General features: G+C 44.3%; 1 protein-coding gene across 1 annotated transcript; it reads right to left on the bottom strand.

Annotated features, from left to right (window-relative positions):
* Positions 1 to 458: 458 nt before the first annotated feature.
* Positions 459 to 2,251, bottom strand: LOC125518880 (putative disease resistance protein At1g50180). Its single transcript, XM_048683757.1, has 2 exons — positions 1,920 to 2,251; positions 459 to 1,820 (listed from the first exon to the last, which is right to left on the bottom strand). Exon 2 carries the CDS (start codon positions 1,714 to 1,716, stop codon positions 529 to 531), a length of 1,188 nt encoding a protein of 395 aa, XP_048539714.1. The 5' UTR covers positions 1,717 to 1,820; positions 1,920 to 2,251; the 3' UTR covers positions 459 to 528.
* Positions 2,252 to 23,212: the final 20,961 nt, after the last annotated feature.

The following is a 23,212-nucleotide window of genomic DNA, read 5'->3' on the forward strand; positions in this document are numbered from 1 at the left end:
ATCGCTGAAGACGGAGAATACCATGTGGAGCTTGACTTCGTATATGTAAGAGATAATTATTGTATATATGTAGCCGGTAGTGTCGGATAGATATACGAGAACTTGTTGTTCGACCAATCTCTCGGAGAAGGAGAGGTGGTCGATATCACTTCTCTCTATATGCATATATGTTCATGACGATCTTTTGTTTCCTTCATTAATTTGCTTACTAGCTAGCTAGCGTGTCTAGTCTTCTCTATACGTAAGAGAGGACACTTCTCTCTATTAATTAGCTATAGCTATAACACAATATATGAAAAACCTAAATTAACCCCCAAAACCCCCAAACCCCCCCCCCTTCAAAAACAAAAACAAAAACCACAGACCCTGAAATGCTGACGCGTGGATGCCTATTGGTCCCGGTTGGTGCCACCAACCGGGACCAAAGGCCCTCCTGCCTGGGCTCGGCGCACCGGCCACGTGGAGGCCCATCTGTCCTGGTTCTGAACTGAACCGGGACTAAAGGGCTAGGGCATTAGTAACGACCCTTTAGTCCCGGTTCAGGAACAGGGACAAAAGGCCCTTACCAACCGGGGCTAATGGTGGTTTATCTACTAGTGGTGCAAGTGGCAATCCATCACATTTCTTTGCAAGCTTTCTCCCAAGCTTTTCAAACTCGTCCACATCACGTATGGTAGACCTTTTGTATGGTGGTAAAGCTTTGCTGCTAAAAAGTTCCCAACTTTTCTCTTCATCTAACTTCTTCAAATGATGAACATGGGTTGGCATCTGAACATGATTTGCGACATCTTCCTTTCGTGTGGTTAACAGCACTCTACTACCATTAGTTTCATCTGGAAATACTTTAATCGTTCCGTTTAATTGCTCCCATGTATCTGTTTCCCAAACGTCATCAAGAACTACTAGATACCTTTTTTGTGACAGAAATTGATTGATCTTCTTTCCCACCTCATACTCCTTCATTTTGTCAATTGAGTCGTCCTTGTGCCCTGTGATTTGTTTCATAATATCTTTTAGAAAATCAACACCCTTGAACTTTTGAGATACAGTCACCCAAGCAAGTGTGTCAAAGTGCTCCTTAACTCTAGATGAAGTGTAGACCTTTCTAGCAAGTGTTGTCTTTCCTGCCCCGCCCATGGCAACCGTGGACACAACACTAAGAATTTGTTCTCCACAAACTAATTTATTTGCTATTTCTTTGTGCTCGTCCTCAAAACCAACCATGACAACATCATCTTCAGATTTTTGATGTATAGGACCATCATCTTGTGGAGACTCATCCTCAACAAGAACATTATTATCCAATTCAATTTTCAGATTTTGTGCCCTTGCAAAAATCTCATTGAGCTTCCTTCTTACATGTTGAATTTCAACACCGATTTTACGAAGGATGGCCAAGTCACTCGGTAGGTGAGCATACCTTGAAATAGTACCCATGAATCCCTTCTTGAGCCTGTTTCTCTTCTCCGTGTAATCTGCAGATTCAATGACATTCTGAGCTTCATAAGCCGCAGTCCTAATCTGGCTCACCAAGACTGCAACTCTTGCATTTCCTGATCTCCACTTGCTATCAACATCTTTGAGGTAGGCCTTCAACCTCATCAGCTCATCTTTCAACAACCCCACTTCAAGGTTGACTGCACACAAGAATGTGGTCTCCTGGACTGCAAGGTTGCCCACGCTCCCAAGCACGGTTCTGACAGCTGACTCAGCCATATTGCTTCTAGGCTCTGCTGCGTTGCTTGATCAGGATCCACAAGAATGAATGGCTTGTGTAACACAGTGCTTCTTGCAGAACCACCCTTTAGCTTTCACTACAACTAGCCATGGCGAATTAAAGTGAGAACAACAAGTGATCGAGTACTGTGCGCTTACAGAGAAGGGAATTAAAGGGAGGACGGAAAAGCGAAGAGACTCACCGCACTTGAGTTAGTGCGCCGCTGAGATCATCTGGCCCGTCGAAGGATGGGAGCCAGTTTAGAGGCCGATGGACCTGACGGGAGTGAGTGAGAGCTGAATTCGATGAGGAGAACCGAGGAGAGTAGATACTCACAGATCTTGTGGTTGCCTTTCTTCGTCCACCAGCTGTGTCGCCGCCGGCTTGGCCGTGCTCTCGTTTCTTCCTCTCTGGCAGTAGAAAGAGTTCCCTTGCGTAGTTCAGGTACAAATGAAGCTTCGATTTCCCTTGAGTGTGCCTGTGGCTGTGAGTGACGAGCTGATCCAGAAGTCTAGATCTTTTGAGGTACCAGTATGTAATCAGGAATGAATCTTCAAAGTTGGACAAGTCGTTCCGATGTTGCTCTCAACCAGCACTAGTGTCTGTTCAACAACTAGCTCTTCGACGGAGACAGGATATGCAGACTAGTCATCTAACAGCAAGACATGGTTGGTGATCGCAGAGTAACTGGCTGTCGCGTGCATCTGATAAGAGTGTAGATACGGGTTGGGTGGTTCAAAATTAGCAAGGAAATACCTGCTAGAAAAGGGCAACCTAATAATTCGCAGAACCTGTCTCAAAATGCAGAAATTTATGGCATGGTTCAGTTAATCTCTCTGGAAAAAGCAAAGGTTCCTCTACCTGGCTAGGACCCTCTGCAGCTAGTGCCGTGTCGGCCCTACTGCACTATTCTGAAAGAGGTTGTCACTTGTGTTTGAGTTTGGCCTGGCCAGCAGGCAAGCGAAAAAGAAGAGCGACATACAGCCAAATACAGAGTCATTGTGGCTTGGATTCACTTCTACCTGGTAAAATACTTCGACTAGGTAAAATAAACAAAAAATCACGGCTCCTGTGCTCAAGGCAGCTGATTGTATTGCCCGGTTGGCATATAGCCAACCAAAGCATGATCAAGCCAACAATCAGATAATACTTCATTTTTCTTAAATTTGGGACAACTGTTTCTCAGTTCACGTCCGGTCAATTTTTTAGCCGTCAGATCCGTGTGTGGATCTCAGGGCGTGTGCGGTCTCCTCCATCGAGCTGCCCAACAAGGTCACTGGCGATGTCATGTCGCTTCCCGCCAGCAAACTGGATGCCTCCACAGCACTTTCGGCACCACCGCTGACCCGGCCAAGGCGTCCGTTGTGTCCCTGCCGGTTATCCAGACGGTGTACCAGTACGTTGTTAGATGGGAAGCGTTTCTACTCCTCGATGAGGAGCCACGTTGGTTTATGTTGATGTGCGGCAGAAACAACCTTTGCCGTGGTGTACAACATTGGACCGATCGATAGGATTCAGCCGTTACATGAGATCGCTAGGATAGAGGATAGCTACGGGAGAGATAAAGAACAAGGAGTTTGTTGAGACTACAATTGATATTTATCTCTAATTCTAACACTCTCTCTTAACCTCAATTATCCTACATTAAAATTCTTCTTGAATTCTTCAAATGGTCTGATTGATAAATCTTTGATGAAACCATGTGCCACCTGATCCTTGGATGGTATGAACCTGATGTCTAGCTTCTTCTTTACAACTCTTTCTTGCATAAAATGGAAGTCAATTTCAATGTGTTTAGTTCTGCCATGAAAAACAGGATTGGAAGAGAGATAGGTGGCTCCCAAATTATCACACCATAAACATGATCTTTGGCGGTGCTTAACACCCATCTCATTTTGTAGTGATTCCACCCAAATAATCTCAGCAGTTGCATTTGCCAATGACTTGTATTCAGCCTCAATACTTGATCTTGACACCGTAGCCTGTTTTCTGGCACTCCAAGAAATAAGGTTAAAACCAAAGAATATTGCAAATCCTCTAGTTGACGTCCTGTCATCACTGCATCCTGCCCAGTCTGCATCAGAAAAGGCAGTAACTAGAGTAGAGCTAGAACGTCTAAACTGAAGTCCTAGACTTACAGTGTGTTTTATATACCGTATAATTCTTTTAACAGTTGTCCAATGTGCAGTAGTAGTTGCATGTAGATACTGAAAAACCTTGTTAACAGCAAATGATATGTCTGGTCTTGTCAGCGTCAAGTACTGTAAAGCTCCCACATCACTTCTATATCTTGTGCTCTCTTCTTCCTTAAGTGGCTCTCCTTCAAAAGCTCAAAGTTTTTCTGAAGAGGACAATAGTGTAGGTGAAGGCTTATAGTCCTTTATTCTCATACGGGCTAGAAGCTCAGTAGCATACTTCTCCTGGTTCAACGTTATGCCATCTGAATTCTTCTTAACTTCAATGCCTAGGAAGAAGTGTAGATCACCAAGATCTTTCAAGGCAAACTCTGAACTCAAATCATGCAAGAGAGCATTAGTAGCACTTTGTGAAGAACTTGCAACCATAATGTCATCAAAGTATATCAAAACAAATATGACTATGTTTGCCTTGTTATAAATGAAGAGTGATGTGTCAGCTTTAGATGCAACAAATCCAAGGCACCTCAACTGAGATCTCAACCTTGAATACCATGCTTGTGGTGCTTGTTTTAGGCCATAAAGAGCCTTATCAAGCTTTGCACACATAATGAGGTGTTTTCTTATATGCAAATCCAGGTGGTTGTCTCATGTAATCCTCCTCTTCCAGAACACAATGCAAAAACGCGTTCTGACATCTAGCTACCTCAAGCTCCATCCCCTGAAAACAGCAATAGCTAGCACAAGCCTAATAGTTGTAGCTTTAACAACAGGACTAAAAGTGTCCTCATAAACCAGACCATAACGTTGTTTAAATCCTTTTGCAACTAGACGTGCTTTATACCTGACAATAGAGTCGTCCGCCATCTTTTTTAATTCTGTACACCCATTTACAATCAATAATATTTTTACCTCTCTTCTCAGGTACAAGATACCAAGTCTTGTTTCTCATGAGCGCAGAGTACTCTTCGTCCATTGCCTTTTTCCATCTCGAATCTCCAAGTGCATCTTCTAACCTTGTTGGTCTCCTGCAACACACAACATTCCATACGGTATAGTACCATCACTTCAGACTTTTGGGTTTCTTATACCTTTCTGTATACGAGTCATGACACGTGAAGCTTGAGGTACATGAACTTTGTTTAGGTGCAAGGTTTTTTAGGGTTTTTAACAATTGAATGACCAATGTGAGTAACTTTCATACCAGAGCCGCTTGTTGTGTGCACTTGATCATGTCCATGGTACTTGTCCTTAAACGTCAGCTTGTCCAGTTCGCCGGTGATGTGATGTGTAGCACTGGTATCTGCATACCAGTTCGTGTCGACGCCATAGGAGTCGGTGACCATGTTGGCACTCTTCTCCTCGTGTTCATCTTCATCGTACCGATGCCAACAATCACGAGCACCTCCTGGATGATGCTTGTAACAGATTTGACATTCTGGATAATCACGAGGTTGCTGCTGACGTTGTTGCTGTGGGCTACTGCGGCCACCTCCGTCGTCGCCGTTGCCACCAGATGAAGTCGGTGAGGGGCGCCTTCTTCGGCCGCGGACCCTGCTGTTGATGCGCCCGCGCCCCCTGCAGACCAGGTTTGCAGAGGATTTGAATCCCGCATTAGGACCATCGCCGAGCATCTCCACCTGCTGGTCAAACGCTGCGATCTGAGTGAACAAATCATCATCTATGATCTGGTTTTTAACTGCACTGATGGCTGCCACAATAGGATCATACTCTGTGTCGAGGCCGGTAAGAACATAATCCACCATCTTTGGATCCGAGACGGGGCGACCTGCCGCTGCGAGCTCATCTAAATTAACAGTTGGCTATACGGATGTCAATCGAGAAAAGTCCTTGTTCATTGATCACAAAAAGAGGGAAAAAGAATATTAAGTACTAATACAAGCAATACAGGATTGCCAAGCCAGGTTACAAATCAGAAAAAGGAACACGTACATGCAACTCATTACTCATAGCATCGCCTCGGCCAAGAAGCATTTTTATTGGTACATATTCCACATAATACATGCGGTTGGAAGGATATGAAGTGTTCATGGATCCATCCTAGAGCAATATTCTTCTATCTCGTCCATCCCCGTAAAGATCTTGAACTATCATTCCTATTACACCAGGGGCGGAGCTAAGGGGGAGACGAGCAGGGGCCAGCCCCCACCCCACCCCACCCCATGGTTTGCATCGTACATTAATAATTAGGCTTAAATTGATTAGATTTTGCTGTTTAGGCATAATTCGGCCCGCCCTATTCTGGGCGTTCAAGGCCTGTAGCGAGCTCAGTGACGTAAAGAAGCAAAGGAGTTGATTTTTTGAAGCGCAATAATTCAACTTACCATCGTACTAGTTGGCCAGCCCACTATTGAAAACAAACAGCCGTCTAGTCGCCGAGGACGCACCACGCACGACTCGCAGCCGCCTAGGGCAGTTCGCCGGTTGGCAAAAGGTAGGCGGCGCCGCACATTGCAGGTCACAGGCGATCACCACCGATGGTGGAAGCTGTCCACGACGATGCGTAAGAAAATTTGTGGTGAGTCGCTCTTCATTAGTTTGTTCGATCCGACAATACCGATCCGCATTAGGATTAAGATTACACCGATTTCTTGATTTAGATGGAATTAGTTAGATGCAGCAATCTCCTGTTTTATCCTCACAAATTGATACTAAAAATTAGATATAATACACTGATTCTGTCATTCGGATTAAAAAAATTCATTGATTTTGCTTGGGTTTGTGCATAGTCCTGATGAGAAGAACCAGTACATTCATTTTTTGGGGGATTGGTTCGAGCAAACAACGAGAAGCATATTCAGATATCAATCAAAATCACTCGATAGATTTACTATGTTCTGTTTTTTTCTCATTGTCGAATCTGCCTCCGCCCCCCCTATGCTCAAATCCTGGCTCCGCCCCTGCATTACACTATTGAACACGAAAGAAGAGATGTGAGGATTCCGAGGAGTGAGAGATGGATTCGAGGGGAGAATCCAGGGCACCAGATTTCTCTATTTCTCCACCTGCGCAAATTATAAAAAGAAGCAGTCATAAAAAAAACATCTTAGTTTTCTTTTTGCTGGGATGGCAAAAAACTTAGTTGAGCGTACGGAAGCAGTGAAGTTGATCCTGAAACTGACGAACATTAACTCATCCGAACAAAACAAATACTACTCACTAGTAGTATTGATTTGCTACGGTGCAGCAGCATATAAAGATTAATTGGGATCGTTAGTGAACATGCTACAAGGATTGAATGAAGGAACGAATAATGCATACAAAGATTAATTTGGAAGCAGTGAATGAAGGAACGAATATTTGGAACTAATTATCGTGTGGACAAATAGACATGCATAGATATAGATAGCAACGAACATGGAAGGGGAAAACCGAAGGGCAAATTAATTAAGCTTAAGCTGCGTACGTATGTACCTCGCATCCTTTCCGCCGTGTGCTGTCATCTTCAGAAATCTGGAGCATATTGCTCAGCTTCAGGTGACCGAGGGATGGAAGGTGCAGCAACCCCACGGGGAGCTTGCTCATCTTCTCCCACCGCCAAAGTGTCAGGTCGGAGAGTTTTGGCATTGCCCCTTCCTCCATCCTCCATAGCTCGGTGGAAAACCTAGAAAGTCCTAACTCTTGCAGACGAGGAAATCCTTGGGAAGAGTAGCACATGGTCTGGCCGTTGTACCCACCCAACTCCAACACCACCAGGCGGGGAAGTTTCTCGAGGATCGGCATCGGGTCTTGTTTTATGACATCAGCAAACAGACTACACTACTAGGAAAAGGGATATAGCTGATATGGACATTAATGGCGCACCACATGGTGCGCCACTGCTATATAGCAGTGGCGCATCAGATACAGGTGCCCCATTAGTGTCCTCATTACTAATGACGCAGCAGACACACGGTGCGCCATTACTAGCAAAAAAATTTATTTTTATTTTTCCAAAACTATTAATGGCGCACCAGGGCACAGTGCGCCATTACTCACTACTCTCAATTTTTTTTACTTTCTTTCAAAAGTAGTAATGGCGAACTGCGCCATTACTAGTTCAAACTAGTAATGGCGCACCACAACCACGGTGCGCCCCTACTGACAATTATATTTTTTTGGCAAAACTAGTAATGGTGCACCCCCAACTGGTGCGCCATTAGTAATCAGGGTTACTAATGGCGCATGTTTAGGTGGTGCGCCATTAGTAACCTAAGACCGGCTAGATATTTTGGACAGCCACCTACCACACTCACTTTCCCCACTTCATTCTCTCCACCTCCTCCTCCAAGCTTGTCTTGGCTGCCTCCTCCTCCTCACCTCATTTGCACCATAGATTTGTTGGAAATATGCCCTAGAGGCAATAATAAATTAGTTATTAATATATTTCCTTGTTCATGATAATCGTTTATTATCCATGCTAGAATTGTATTGATAGGAAACTCAGATACATGTGTGGATACATAGACAACACCATGTCCCTAGTAAGCGTCTAGTTGACTAGCTCGTTGATCAATAGATGGTTACGGTTTCCTGACCATGGACATTGGATGTCATTGATAACGGGATCACATCATTAGGAGAATGATGCGATGGACAAAGACCCAATCCTAAGCCTAGCACAAGATCATGTAGTTCGTATGCTAAAGCTTTTCTAATGTCAAGTATCATTTCCTTAGACCATGAGATTATGCAACTCACGGATACCATAGGAGTGCTTTGGGTGTGCCAAACGTCACAACGTAACTGGGTGGCTATAAAGGTACACTACAGGTATCTCCGAAAGTGTCTGTTGGGTTGGCACAAATCGAGACTGGGATTTGTCACTTCGTATAAACGGAGAGGTATCTCTGGGCCCACCCGGTACGACATCATCATAATGTGTACAATGTGATCAAGGAGTTTATCACGGGATGATGTGTTACGGAACGAGTAAAGAGATTTGCCGGTAACGAGATTGAACAAGGTATCGGGATACCGACGATCGAATCTCGGGCAAGTGTCGTACCGATAGACAAAGGGAATTATATACGAGATTGATTAAGTCCTTGACATCGTGGTTCATCCGATGAGATCATCGTGGAACATGTGGGAGCCAACATGGGTATCCAGATCCCGCTGTTGGTTATTGACCGGAGAGTCATCTCGGTCATGTCTGCATGTCTCCCGAACCCGTAGGGTCTACACACTTAAGGTTCGGTGACGCTAGGGTTATAGAGATATTAGTATGCGGTAACCCGAAAGTTGTTCGGAGTCCCGGATGAGATCCTGGAGGTCACGAGGAGTTCCGGAATGGTCCGGAGGTAAAGATTTATATATGGGAAGTCTTGTTTTGGTCGTCGGAAAAGTTTCGCGCATTATCGGTATTGTACCGGGAGTGCCGAAAGGGGTCCGGGGGTCCACCAAGGGGGTCCACCTGCCCCGGGGGGCCACATGGGCTGTAGGGGTGTGCGCCTTGGCCTATATGGGCCAAGGGCACCAGCCCCAAGAGGCCCATGCGCCAAGAGATAAGGGAAAGGAAGAGTCCTAAAAGGGGAAGGCACCTCCCAGGTGCCTTGGGGAGGAGGGACTCCTCCCTGGCCGCACCCTTCCTTGGAGGAAGGGCCAAGGCTGCGCCCCCCCTCTCCCTTGGCCCTATATATAGTGGGGGAAAGGGAGGGCAGCCGCACCTAAGCCCTGGCGCCCTCCCTCTCCCTCCCATGACACATCTCCCTCCTCCCGCAGCGCTTGGCGAAGCCCTGTTGGAATCCCGCTACTTCCACCACCACGCCGTCGTGCTGCTGGATCTCCATCAACCTCTCCTCCCCCTTGCTGGATCAAGAAGGAGGAGACGTCGCTGCTCCGTACGTGTGTTGAACGCGGAGGTGCCGTCCGTTCGGCGCTAGGATCATCGGTGATTTGGATCACGACGAGTACGACTCCATCAACCCCGTTCTCTTGAACGCTTCCGCGCGCGATCTACAAGGGTATGTAGATCCACTCCTCCCTCGTTGCTAGATGACTCCATAGATTGATCTTGGTGATGCGTAGAAAATTTTGAATTTGCTACGTTCCCCAACAGTGGCATCATAGAGCTAGGTTTATGCACAGTTTCTATGCACGAGTAGAACACAAAGTAGTTGTGAGCGTTGATTTTGTTCAATATGCTTACCATTACTAGTCCAATCTTGATTCGGTGGCATTGTGGGATGAAGCGGCCTAGACCGACCTTACACGTACTCTTACGTGAGACTGGTTCCACCGACTGACATGCACTAGTTGCATAAGGTGGCTAGCGGGTGTGTGTCTCCCCCACTTTAGTCGGATAGGATTCGATGAAAAGGGTCCTTATGAAGGGTAAATAGCAATTGGCATATCACCTTTTGGTTTTTGCATAGGTAAGAAACGTTCTTGCTAGAAACCCATAGCAGCCACGTAAAACATGCAAACAAAAATTAGAGGACATCTAACTTGTTTTTGCAGGGTATGCTATGTGATGTGATATGGCCAAAAGGATGTGATGAATGATATATGTGATGTATGAGATTGATCATGTTCTTGTAATAGGAATCACGACTTGCATGTCGATGAGTATGACAACCGACAGGAGCCATAGGAGTTGTCTTAATTTATTTATGACCTGCGTGTCAACATAAACGTCATGTAATTACTTTACTTTATTGCTAACCGTTAGCTATAGTAGTAGAACTAATAGTTGAGGAGACAACTTCATGAAGACACGATGATAGAGATCATGATGATGGAGATCATGGTGTCATGCCGGTGACGATGATGATCATGGAGCCCCGAAGATGGAGATCAAGAGGATCAAAGTGATGATGGCCATATCATGTCACTATTTGATTGCATGTGATGTTTATCATGTTTATGCATCTTGTTTACTTAGAACGACGGTAGTAAATAAGATGATCCCTCATAATAATTTCAAGAAAGTGTTCCCCCTAACTGTGCACCATTGCGACAGTTCGTTGTTTCAAAGCACCACGTGATGATCGGGTGTTAGATTCTAACGTTCACATACAACGGGTGTAAGACAGATTTACACATGCGAAACACTTAGGTTGACTTGACGAGCCTAGCATGTACAGACATGGCCTCGGAACACAAGAGACCGAAAGGTCGAGCATGAGTCGTATGGTAGATACGATCAACATGAAGATGTTCACCGATGATGACTAGTCCGTCTCACGTGATGATCGGACACGGCCTAGTTGACTCGGATCATGTAATCACTTAGATGACTAGAGGGATGTCTATCTGAGTGGGAGTTCACAAGATGAACTTAATTATCCTGAACATAGTCAAAAGGTCTTCGCAAATTATGTCGTAGCTCGCGCTTCAGTTCTACTATTTAGATATGTTCCTAGAGAAAATTTAGTTGAAAGTTGATAGTAGTAATTATGCGGACTAGGTCCGTAAACTGAGGTTTTTCCTCATTGCTTCATAGAAGGCTTATGTCCTTAATGCACCGCTCAGTGTGCTGAACCTCGAACGTTGTCTATGGATGTTGCGAACATCTGACATACACATTTTGATAACTACATGATAGTTCAGTTAAACGGCTTAGAGTTGAGGCACCGAAGACGTTTTGAAACGTCGCGAAACATATGAGATGTTTCGAGGGCTGAAATTGGGATTTCATGCTCGTGCCCACGTCAAGAGGTATAAGACCTCCGACGATTTTCTTAGCCTGCAAACTAAGGGAGAAAAGCTCAATTGTTGAACTTGTGCTCAGATTGTCTAAGTACAACAATCGCTTGAATCGAGTGGGAGTTGATCTTCCAGATGAAATAGTGATGGTTCTCCGAAGTCATTACCACCAAGCTGCTTGAGCTTCGTGATGAACTATAATATATCAGGGACGTATATGATGATCCTTGAGATATTCGCGATGTTTGACACCACAAAAGTAGAGATCAAGAAGGAGCATCAATTGTTGATGGTTGGTGAAACCACTAGTTTCAAGAAGGGTAAGGGCAAAAAGGGATGCTTCATGAAACGGCAAATCAGCTGCTGCTCTAGTGAAGAAACCCAAGGTTGAACCCAAACCCGAGACTAAGTGCTTCTGTAATAAAGGGAACAGCCACTGGAGCAGAATTACCCTAGATACTTGGTAGATAAGAAGGCTGGCAAGGTCGATAGAAGTATATTGGATGTATTATGTTAATGTCTACTTTACTAGTACTCCTAGTAGCACCAGGGTATTAGATACCGGTTCGGTTGCTAAGTGTTAGTAACTCGAAATAAAAGCTATGGAATAAACGAAGACTAGCTAAAGGTGAGATGACGATATGTGTTGGAAGTATTTCCAAGGTTGATCAAATATCGTACGCTCCCTCTACCATCGAGATTGGTGTTTGCGTTGAGCATAGACATGATTGGATTATGTCTATCGCAATACGGTTATTTATTTAAAGAGAATAATGGTTACTCTGTTTATTTGAATAATACCTTCAATGGTCTTGCACCTAAAATGAATGGTTTGTTGAATCTCGATCGTAGTGATACACATGTTCATGCTAAAAGATAGTAATGATAGTACCACCTACTTGTGGCACTGCCACGTAAGTCATATCGGTATAAAACGCATGAAGAAGCCCCATGTTGATGGATCTTTGGGCTCACTCGTTTTTGAAAAGTTTGAGGCATGCGAACCATGTCTATTGGTGTATATGCATGAAGAAACTCCATGCAAATGGACCGTTTGGACTCACTTTATTTTGAATCACTTGAGACATGCAAATCATACCACATGGGCAAGATGACTGAAAGCCTCATTTTCAGTAAAATGGAACTAGAAAGCAACTTGTTGGAAGTAATACATTTGATGTGTGCAGTCCAATGAGTGCTGAGGCATGTAGTGGATATCGTTATGTTCTTACTTCACAGATGATTTGAGTAGATGTTGAGTATATTTACTTGATGAATCACGAGTCTGAATTATTGAAAGGTTCAAGTAATTTCAGGGTGAAGTTGAAAGATCATCGTGACAAGAGGATAAAATATCTATGATATGATCATAGAGATGAATATCTGAATTATGAGTTTGGCACAGAATTAAGACATTGTGGAAATTGTTTCACAACTAATACAGCCTGGAACACCATAGTGTGATGGTGTGTCCGAACATCATAACTGCACCCTATTGGATATGATGCATACCATGATGTCTCTTATCGAATTACCACGATAGTTTATGGGTTAGGCATTAAAGACAACCACATTCACTTTAAATAGGGCACCACGTAATTCCGATGAGATGACACCATATGAACTATGGTTTAGAGAAACCTAAGCTGTCATTTCTTAGAAGTTTGGGGCTGCGACGCTTATGTGAAAAAGTTTCAGGCTGATAAGCTCGAACCCAAAGCGGATAAATGCATCTTCATAGGACACCCAAAATAGTTGGGTATACCTCCTGTCTCAGAACCGAAAGCAATAAGGGATTGTTTCTAGAATCGGGTCCTTTCTCAAGGAAAAGTTTCTCTCAGAAGAATTGAGTGGGAGGATGGTGGAGACTTGATGAGGTTATTGAACCGTCTCTTCAACTAGTGTATGGCAGGGCACAGGAGTTGTTCCTGTGGCACCTACACCAATTGAAGTGGAAGCTTATGATAGTGATCATGAAACTTCAGATCAAGTCACTACCAAACCTCGTGGGATGACAAGGATGCGTACTACTTCAGAGTGGTAGGTAATCCTGTCTTGGAAGTCATGTTGCTAGACAACAATGAACCTACGAGCTATGGAGAAGCGATGGTGGGCCCGGATTCCGATAAATGGCTCGAGGCCATAAAATCGAGAGAGGATCCATGTATGAAAACAAAGTGTAGACTTTGGCAGAACGGCTCGATGGTCGTAATGCTATTGAGTACAGATGGATTTTAAAAGGAAGACGGACAATGATGGTAAATATCACCATTAAGAAAGCTCGACTTGTCATTAAGATGTTTCCCGACAAGTTCAAGGAGTTGACTACGATGAGACTTTCTCACTCGTAGCGATGCTAAGAGTCTGTTGGAATTAAATTAGCGATTACTGCATTATTTATGTAATCTTGTAGATAGGATGTCAAAACATTGTTTCCTCGATGATTTTCTTGAGGAAAGGTTGTATGTGATACAACCGGAAGGTTTTGTCAATCCTGAAAGATGCTAATAAGTATGCAAAGCTCCAGCAATCCTTCTAAGGACTGGAGTAAGCATCTCGGAGTTGGAATGTATGCTTTGATAAGATGATCAAAGTTTTGGGTGTATACAAAGTTTATGAGAAACTTGTATTTCCAAAGAAGTGAGTGGGAGCACTATAGAATTTCTGATAAATATATGTTGACATATTGTTGATCAGAAATGACGTAGAATTTCTGGAAAGCATATAGGGTTATTTGGAAAATATTTTTCAATGGAAAGCCTGGATTAAGCTACTTGAACATTGAGCATCAAGATCTATAAGGATAGATCAAAATTCGTAATGGTACTTTCAAATGAGCACATACCTTGACACGATCTTGAAGGTGTTCAAGATGGACCAGTCAAAGAAGGAGTTCTTGCCTGAGTTGTAAGGTATGAAGTTAAGACTTAAAGCTCGACCACGGCAGAAGAAAGAGGAAGGACGAAGGTCGTCCCCTATGCTTTTGTCATAGGCTCTATACGGTATGCCATGCTATGTACCGCACCTGAAATGTGCCTTGCCATGAGTCAGTCAAGGGGTACAAGAGTGATCCAAGAATGGATCACAAGACAGCGATCAAAGTTATCCTTAGTAACTAGTGGACTAAGGAATTTTCTCGATTATGGAGGTGGTAAAAGAGTTCGTCGTAAAGGGTTACGCCGATGCAAACTTTGACACTAATCCAGATTATTCTGAGTAGTAAACTGGATTCGTATAGTAGAACAGTTATTTGGAATAGCTCCAAATGTAGCGTAGTAGTTGCATCTACAAGATGACATAGAAATTTGCGAAGTACATACGGATCTGAAAGATTCAGACCCGTTGACTATAACATCTCTCACAAGCATAACATGATCAAACCCAGAACTCATCAAGTGTTAATCACATGGTAATGTGAACTAGATTATTGACTCTAGTAAACTCTTTGGCTGTTAGTCACATGGGGATGTGACCTTGAGTGTTAGTCACATAGCGATGTGAACTGGATTATTGGCTCTAGTGCAAGTGGGAGACTGTTGGAAATATGCCCTAGAGGCAATAATAAATTAGTTATTATTATATTTCCTTGTTCATGATAATCGTTTATTATCCATGCTAGAATTGTATTGATAGGAAACTCATATACATGTGTGGATACATAGACAACACCATGTCCATAGTAAGCCTCTAGTTGACTAGCTCGTTGATCAATAGATGGTTACGGTTTCCTGACCATGGACATTGGATGTCACTGATAACGGGATCACATCATTAGGAGAATGATGTGATGGACAAAGACCCAATCCTAAGCCTAGCACAAGATCATGTAGTTCGTATGCTAAAGCTTTTCTAATGTCAAGTATCATTTCCTTAGACCATGAGATTGTGCAACTCCCGGATACCGTAGGAGTGCTTTGGGTGTGCCAAACGTCAGAACGTAACTGGGTGGCTATAAAGGTACACTACAGGTATCTCCGAAAGTGTCTGTTGGGTTGGCATGAATCGAGACTGGGATTTGTCACTTCGTGTAAACGGAGAGGTATCTGTGGGCCCACTCGATAGGACATCATCATAATGTGCACAATGTGATCAAGGAGTTTATCACGGGATGATGTGTTACGGAACGAGTAAAGAGACTTGCCGGTAACGAGATTGAACAAGGTATCGGGATACCGACGATCGAATCTCGGGCAAGTGTCGTACCGATAGACAAAGGGAATTGTATACGGGATTGATTAAGTCCTTGACATCGTGGTTCATCCGATGAGATCATCGTGGAACATGTGGGAGCCAACATGGGTATCCAGATCCCGCTGTTGGTTATTGACCGGAGAGTCATCTCGGTCATGTCTGCATGTCTCCCGAACCCGTACGGTCTACACACTTAAGGTTCGGTGACGCTAGGGTTATAGAGATATTAGTATGCGGTAACCCGAAAGTTGTTCGGAGTCCCGGATGAGATCCCGGACGTCACGAGGAGTTCCGGAATGGTCCGGAGGTAAAGATTTATATATGGGAAGTCTTGTTTTGGTCGCCAGAAAAGTTTCGCGCATTATCGGTATTGTACCGGGAGTGCCGAAAGGGGTCCGGGGGTCCACCAAGGGGGTCCACCTGCCCCGGGGGGCCACATGGGCTGTAGGGGTGTGCGCCTTGGCCTATATGGGCCAAGGGAACCAGCCCCAAGAGGCCCATGCGCCAAGAGATAAGGGAAAGGAAGAGTCCTAAAAGGGGAAGGCACCTCCTAGGTGCCTTGGGGAGGAGGGACTCCTCCCTGGCCGCACCCTTCCTTGGAGGAAGGGCCAAGGCTGCGCCCCCCCTCTCCCTTGGCCCTATATATAGTGGGGGAAAGGGAGGGCAGCCGCACCTAAGCCCTGGCGCCTCCCTCTCCCTCCCATGACACATCTCCCTCCTCCCGCAGCGCTTGGCGAAGCCCTGTTGGAATCCCGCTACTTCCACCACCACGCCGTCGTGCTGCTGGATCTCCATCAACCTCTCCTTCCCCCTTGCTGGATCTAGAAGGAGGAGACGTCGCTGCTCCGTACGTGTGTTGAACGCGGAGGTGCCGTCCGTTCGGGGCTAGGATCATCGGTGATTTGGATCACGACGAGTATGACTCCATCAACCCCGTTCTCTTGAACGCTTCCGCGCGCGATCTACAAGGGTATGTAGATCCACTCCTCCCTCGTTGCTAGATGACTCCATAGATTGATCTTGGTGATGCGTAGAAAATTTTGAATTTCTGCTACATTCCCCAACAAGATTCACCCAAATTAAGTGGTTAAATTACCTTTTTCTGATAGGTAAGTAAGGGGAAAGCTGTTGGAAATATGCCCTAGAGGCAATAATAAATTGATTATTATTATATTTCCTTGTTCATGATAATTGTTTATTATCCATGCTAGAATTGTATTGATAGGAAACTCAGATACATGTGTGGATACATAGACAACGCCATGTCCCTAGTAAGCCTCTAGTTGACTAGCTCGTTGATCAATAGATGGTTACGGTTTCCTGACCATGGACATTGGATGTCGTTGATAACGGGATCACATCATTAGGAGAATGATGTGATGGACAAGACCCAATCCTAAGCATAGCACTAGATCGTGTAATTCGTATGCTAAAGCTTTTCTAATGTCAAGTATCATTTCCTTAGACCATGAGATTGTGCAACTCCCGGATACCGTAGGAATTCTTTGGTTGTGCCAAACATCACAACGTAACTGGGTGGCTATAAAGGTACACTACAGGTATCTCCAAAAGTGTCTGTTGGGTTGGCACAAATCGAGACTGGGATTTGTCACTCCGTGTGACGGAGAGGTATCTCTGGGCCCACTCGGTAGGACATCATCATAATGTGCACAATGTGATCAAGGAGTTGATCACGGGATGATGTGTTATGGAATGAGTGAAGAGACTTGCCGGTAACGAGATTGAACAAGGTATCGGGATACCGACGATCGAATCTCAGGCAAGTATCATACCGATAGACAAGGGAATTGTATACGGGATTGATTAAGTCCATGACATCGTGGTTCATCCGATGAGATCAGCGTGGAACATGTGGGAGCCAACATGGGTATCCCGATCCCGCTGTTGGTTATTGACCGGAGAACGTCTCGGTCATGTCTGCATGTCTCCCGAACCCGTAGGGTCTACACACTTAAGGTTCGATGACGCTAGGGTTATAAAGGAAGTTTGTATGTGTTTACCGAATGTTGTTCGGAGTCCCGGATGAGATCCCGGACGTCACGAGGAGTTACGGAATGGTCCGGAGGTAAAGATTTATATATGGGAAGTCCTGTTTTGGTCACCGGACAAGTTTCGGGGTCACCGGTATTGTACCAGGACCACCGGAAGGGTCCCGGGGGTCCACCGGGTGGGGCCACCTACCCCGGGGGGCCACATGGGCTGTAGGGGTGTGCGCCTTGGCCTATATGGGCCAAGGGCACCAGCCCCAAGAGGCCCATGCGCCAAGAGATAAGGAAAGGAAGAGTCCTAAAAGGGGAAGGCACCTCCTAGGTGCCTTAGGGAGGAGGGACTCCTCCCTGGCCGCACCCTTCCTTGGAGGAAGGGGCAAGGCTGCGCCCCCCTCTCTCCCTTGCCCCTATATATATTTGGGGGGTGGGAGGGCAGCCATACCAATGTTCTGGTGCAGCCCTCCCCTTCTCCCAAGTACTTCTCCTCTACCGTGGTGCTTGGCGAAGCCCTGCAGGATTGCCACGCTCCTCCACCACCACCACGCCATTGTGCTGCTGCCGGATGGAGTCTTCCTCAACCTCTCCCTCTCTCCTTTCTGGATCAAGGCGTGGGAGACATCGTCGGGCTGTACGTGTGTTGAACGCGGAGGTGCCGTCCGTTCGGCACTAGGATCTCCGGTGATTTGGATCACGACGAGTACGACTCCATCAACCCCGTTCTCTTGAACGCTTCCGCTTAGCGATCTACAAGGGTATGTAGATGCACTCTCCTTCCTCTCGTTGCTGGTCTCTCCATAGATAGATCGTGGTGACACGTAGGAAAATTTTGAATTTATGCTACGTTCCCCAACAGTGGTATCAGAGCTAGGTCTATTGCGTAGTTTCTATGCACGAGTAGAACACAAAGTAGTTGTGGGCGTTGATTTTGTTCAATATGCTTACCGTTACTAGTCCAATCTTGATTCGGCGGCATCGTGGGATGAAGCGGCCCGGACCGACCTTACACGTACTCTTACATGAGACTGGTTCCACCGACTGACATGCACTAGTTGCATAAGTTGGCTAGCGGGTGCCTGTCTCTCCCACTTTAGTCGAATCGGATTCGATGAACAGGGTCCTTATGAAGGGTAAATAGCAATTGGCATATCACGTTGTGGTTTTGCGTAGGTAAGAAACGTTCTTGCTAGAAACCCATAGCAGCCACGTAAAACATGCAAACAACAATTAGAGGACGTCTAACTTGTTTTTGCAGGGTATGCTATGTGATGTGATATGGCCAAGAAGAATGTGATGAATGATATGTGATGTATGAGATTGATCATGTTCTTGTAATAGGAACCACGACTTGCATGTCGATGAGTATGCCAATCGGCAGGAGCCATAGGAGTTGTCTTAATTTATTTATGACCTGCGTGTCAACATAAACGTCATGTAATTACTTTACTTTATTGCTAACCGTTAGCTGTAGTAGTAGAAGTAATAGTTGGCGAGGCAACTTCATGGAGACACGATGATGGAGATCATGGTGTTATGCTGGTGACGATGATGATCATGGAGCCCCGAAGATGGAGATCAAGAGGAGCAAAGTGATGATGGCCATATCATGTCACTATTTGATTGCATGTGATGTTTATCATGTTTATGCATCTTGTTTACTTAGAACAACGGTAGTAAATAAGATTATCCCTCACTAAAATTTCAAGAAGGTGTTCCCCCTAACTGTGCACCGTTGCGACAGATCGTTGTTTCGAAGCACCACGTGATGATCGGGTGTTAGATTCTAACGTTCACATACAATGGGTGTAAGACAGATTTACACACGCGAAACACTTAGGTTGACTTGACGAGCCTAGCATGTGTACAGACATGGCCTCGGAACACAGAAGACCGAAAGGTCGAGCATGAGTCGTATGGTAGATACGATCAACATGAAGATGTTCACCGATGTTGACTAGTCCTTCTCACGTGATGATCGGACACGGCCTAGTTGACTCGGATCATGTAATCACTTAGATGACTAGAGGGATGTCTATCTGAGTGGGAGTTCATAAGGTGGACTTAATTATCCTGTACATAGTCAAAAGATCTTTGCAAATTATGTCGTAGCTCGCGCTTCAGTTCTACTGTTTAGATATGTTCCTAGAGAAAATTTAGTTGAAAGTTGTTAGTAGAAATTATGCGGACTAGGTCTGTAAACCGAGGATTGTCCTCATTGCTTCATAGAAGGCTTATTTCCTTAATGCACCGCTCAGTGTGCTGAACCTCGAACGTTGTCTGTGGATGTTGCGAACATCTGACATACACATTTTGATAACTACGTGATAGTTCAGTTAAACGGTTTAGAGTTGAGGCACCGAAGACGGTTTTTGAAACATCGCGAAACATATGAGATGTTTCGAGGGCTGAAATTGGAATTTCAGGCTCGTGCCCACGTCAAGAGGTATAAGACCTCCGACGATTTTCTTAGCCTGCAAACTAAGGGAGAAAAGCTCAATTGTTGAGCTTGTGCTCAGATTGTCTGAGTACATCAATCATTTGAATCGAGTGGGAGTTGATCTTCCAGATGAGACAGTGATGTTTCTCCAAAGTCATTGCCACCAAGCTGCTAGAGCTTCGTGATGAACTATAATATATCAGGGACATATATAATGATCCTTGAGATATTCGCGATGTTTGACACCACGAAAGTAGAAATCAAGAAGGAGCATCAATTGTTGATGGTTGGTGAAACCACTAGTTTCAAGAAGGGCAAGGGCAAGAAAGGGATACTTCATGGAATAACAAATCAGTTGCTGTTCTAGTGAAGAAACCCAAAGTTGAACCCAAACCCGAAACTAAGTGCTTCTGTAATAAGGGGAACAGCCACTGGAGCAGAATTACCCTAGATACTTGGTAGATGAGAAGGCTGGCAAGGTCGATAGAAGTATATTGGATATACATTGTGTTGATGTGTACTTTACTAGTACTCCTAGTAGCACCAGGGTATTAGATACCGTTCGGTTGCTAAGTGTTAGTAACTCGAAATAAAAGCTACGGAATAAACGGATACTAGCTAAAGGTGAGCTGACGATATGTGTTGGAAGTGTTTCCAATGTTGATAAGCATCGCACGCTCCCTCTACCATCGAGATTGGTGTTTGCGTTGAGCATAGACATGATTGGATTATGTCTATCGCAATACGATTATTCATTTAACGAAAATATGGGTTACTCTGTTTATTTGAATAATACCTTCAATAGTCTTGCACCTAAAATGAATGGTTCATTGAATCTCGATCATAGTGATACACATGTTCATGCCAAAAGATAGTAATGATAGTACCACCTACTTGTGGCACTGCCACGTAAGTCATATCGGTATAAAACGCATGAAGAAGCTCCATGTTGATGGATCTTTGGGCTCACTCGTTTTTGAAAAGTTTGAGACATGCGAACCATTTCTATTGGTGTATATGCATGAAGAAACTCCATGCAAATGGACCGTTTGAACTCACTTGATCTTGAATCACTTGAGACATGCAAATCATACCACATGGGCAAGATGACTGAAATCCTCGGTTTCAGTAAAATGGAACTAGAAAGCAACTTGTTGGAAGAAATACATTTTGATGTGTGCAGTCCAATGAGTGCTGAGGTGTGTAGTGGATATCGTTATGTTCTTACTTCACAGATGATTTGAGTAGATGTTGAGTACATTTACTTGATAAATCACGAGTCTGAATTATTGAAAGGTTCAAGTAATTTCAGGGTGAAGTTGAAAGATCGTCGTGACAAGAGGATAAAATATCTATGATATGATCATAGAGATGAATATCTGAATTACGAGTTTGGCACAGAATTAAGACATTGTGGAAATTGTTTCACAACTAATACAGCCTGGAACACCATAGTGTGATGGTGTGTCCGAACATCATAACTGCACCCTATTGGATATGATGCATACCATGATGTCTCTTATCGAATTACCACGATAGTTTATGGGTTAGGCATTAGAGACAACCACATTCACTTTAAATAGGGTACCACGTAATTCCGATGAGATGACACCATATGAACTATGGTTTAGAGAAACCTAAGCTGTCATTTCTTAAAAGTTTGGGGCTGCGACGCTTATGTGGAAAAGTTTCAGGCCGATAAGCTCAAACCCAAAGTGGATAATTACATCTTCATAGGACACCCAAAACAGTTGGGTATACCTCCTGTCTCTGATCCGAAAGCAATAAGGGATTGTTTCTGGAATCGGGTCCTTTCTCGAGGAAAAGTTTCTCTCAAAAGAATTGAGTGGGAGGATGGAGGAGACTTGATGAAGTTATTGAACCGGCTCTTCAACTAGTGTGTGACAGAGCACAGGGAGTTATTCCTGTGGCACCTACACCAATTGAAGTGGAAGCTTATGATAGTGATCATGAAACTTCAGATCAAGTCACTACCAAACCTCGTGGGATGACAAGGATGCGTACTACTTCAGAGTGGTACGTAATCCTGTCTTGGATGTCATGTTGCTAGACAACAATGAACCTACGAGCTATGGAGAAGCGATGGTGGGCCTGGATTCCGAGAAATGGCTCGAGGCCATAAAAATCCGAGAGAGGATCCATGTATGAAAAACAAAGTGTAGACTTTGGCAGAACGGCTTGATGGTCGTAAGGCTGTTGAGTACAGATGGATTTTAAAAGGAAGACAGACAATGATGGTAAGTATCACCATTAAGAAATCTCGACTTGTCATTAAGATGTTTTCCGACAAGTTCAAGGAGTTGACTACGATGAGACTTTCTCACTCGTAGCGATGCTAAGAGTCTGTTGGAATTATATTAGCAATTACTGCATCATTTATGAAATCTTGCAGATAGGATATCAAAACATTGTTTCCTCGACTATTTTTGAGGAAAGGTTGTATGTGATACAACCGGAAGGTTTTGTCAATCCTGAAATATGCTAATAAGTATGCAAAGCTCCAGCAATCCTTCTGAGGACTGGAGTAAGCATCTCGGAGTTGGAATGTATGCTTTGATGAGATGATCAAAGATTTTGGGTGTATACAAAGTTTATGAGAAACTTGTATTTCCAAAGAAGTGAGTGGGAGCACTATAGAATTTCTGATGAGTATATGTTGTTGACATATTGTTGATCAGAAATGACGTAGAATTTCTGGAAAGCATATAGGGTTATTTGGAAAGTGTTTTTCAATGGAAAGCCTGGATTAAGCTACTTTAACATTGAGCATCAAGATCTATAAGGATAGATCAAAACGCTTAATAGTACTTTCAAATGAGCACATACCTTGACATGATCTTGAAGGTGTTCAAGATGGATCAGTCAAAGAAGGAGTTCTTGCCTGAGTTGTAAGGTATGAAGTTAAGACTTAAAGCTCGACCACGGCAAAATAGAGAGAAGGGACGAAGGTCGTCCCCTATGCTTAAGACGTAGGCTCTACAGTATACTATGCTGTGTACCGCACCTGAAGTGTGCCTTGCCATGAGTCAGTCAAGGGGTACAAGAGTGATCCAAG

Source organism: Triticum urartu, chromosome 7 (genome assembly GCF_003073215.2).
Source record: "Triticum urartu cultivar G1812 chromosome 7, Tu2.1, whole genome shotgun sequence".
NCBI lineage: Eukaryota > Viridiplantae > Streptophyta > Magnoliopsida > Poales > Poaceae > Triticum > Triticum urartu.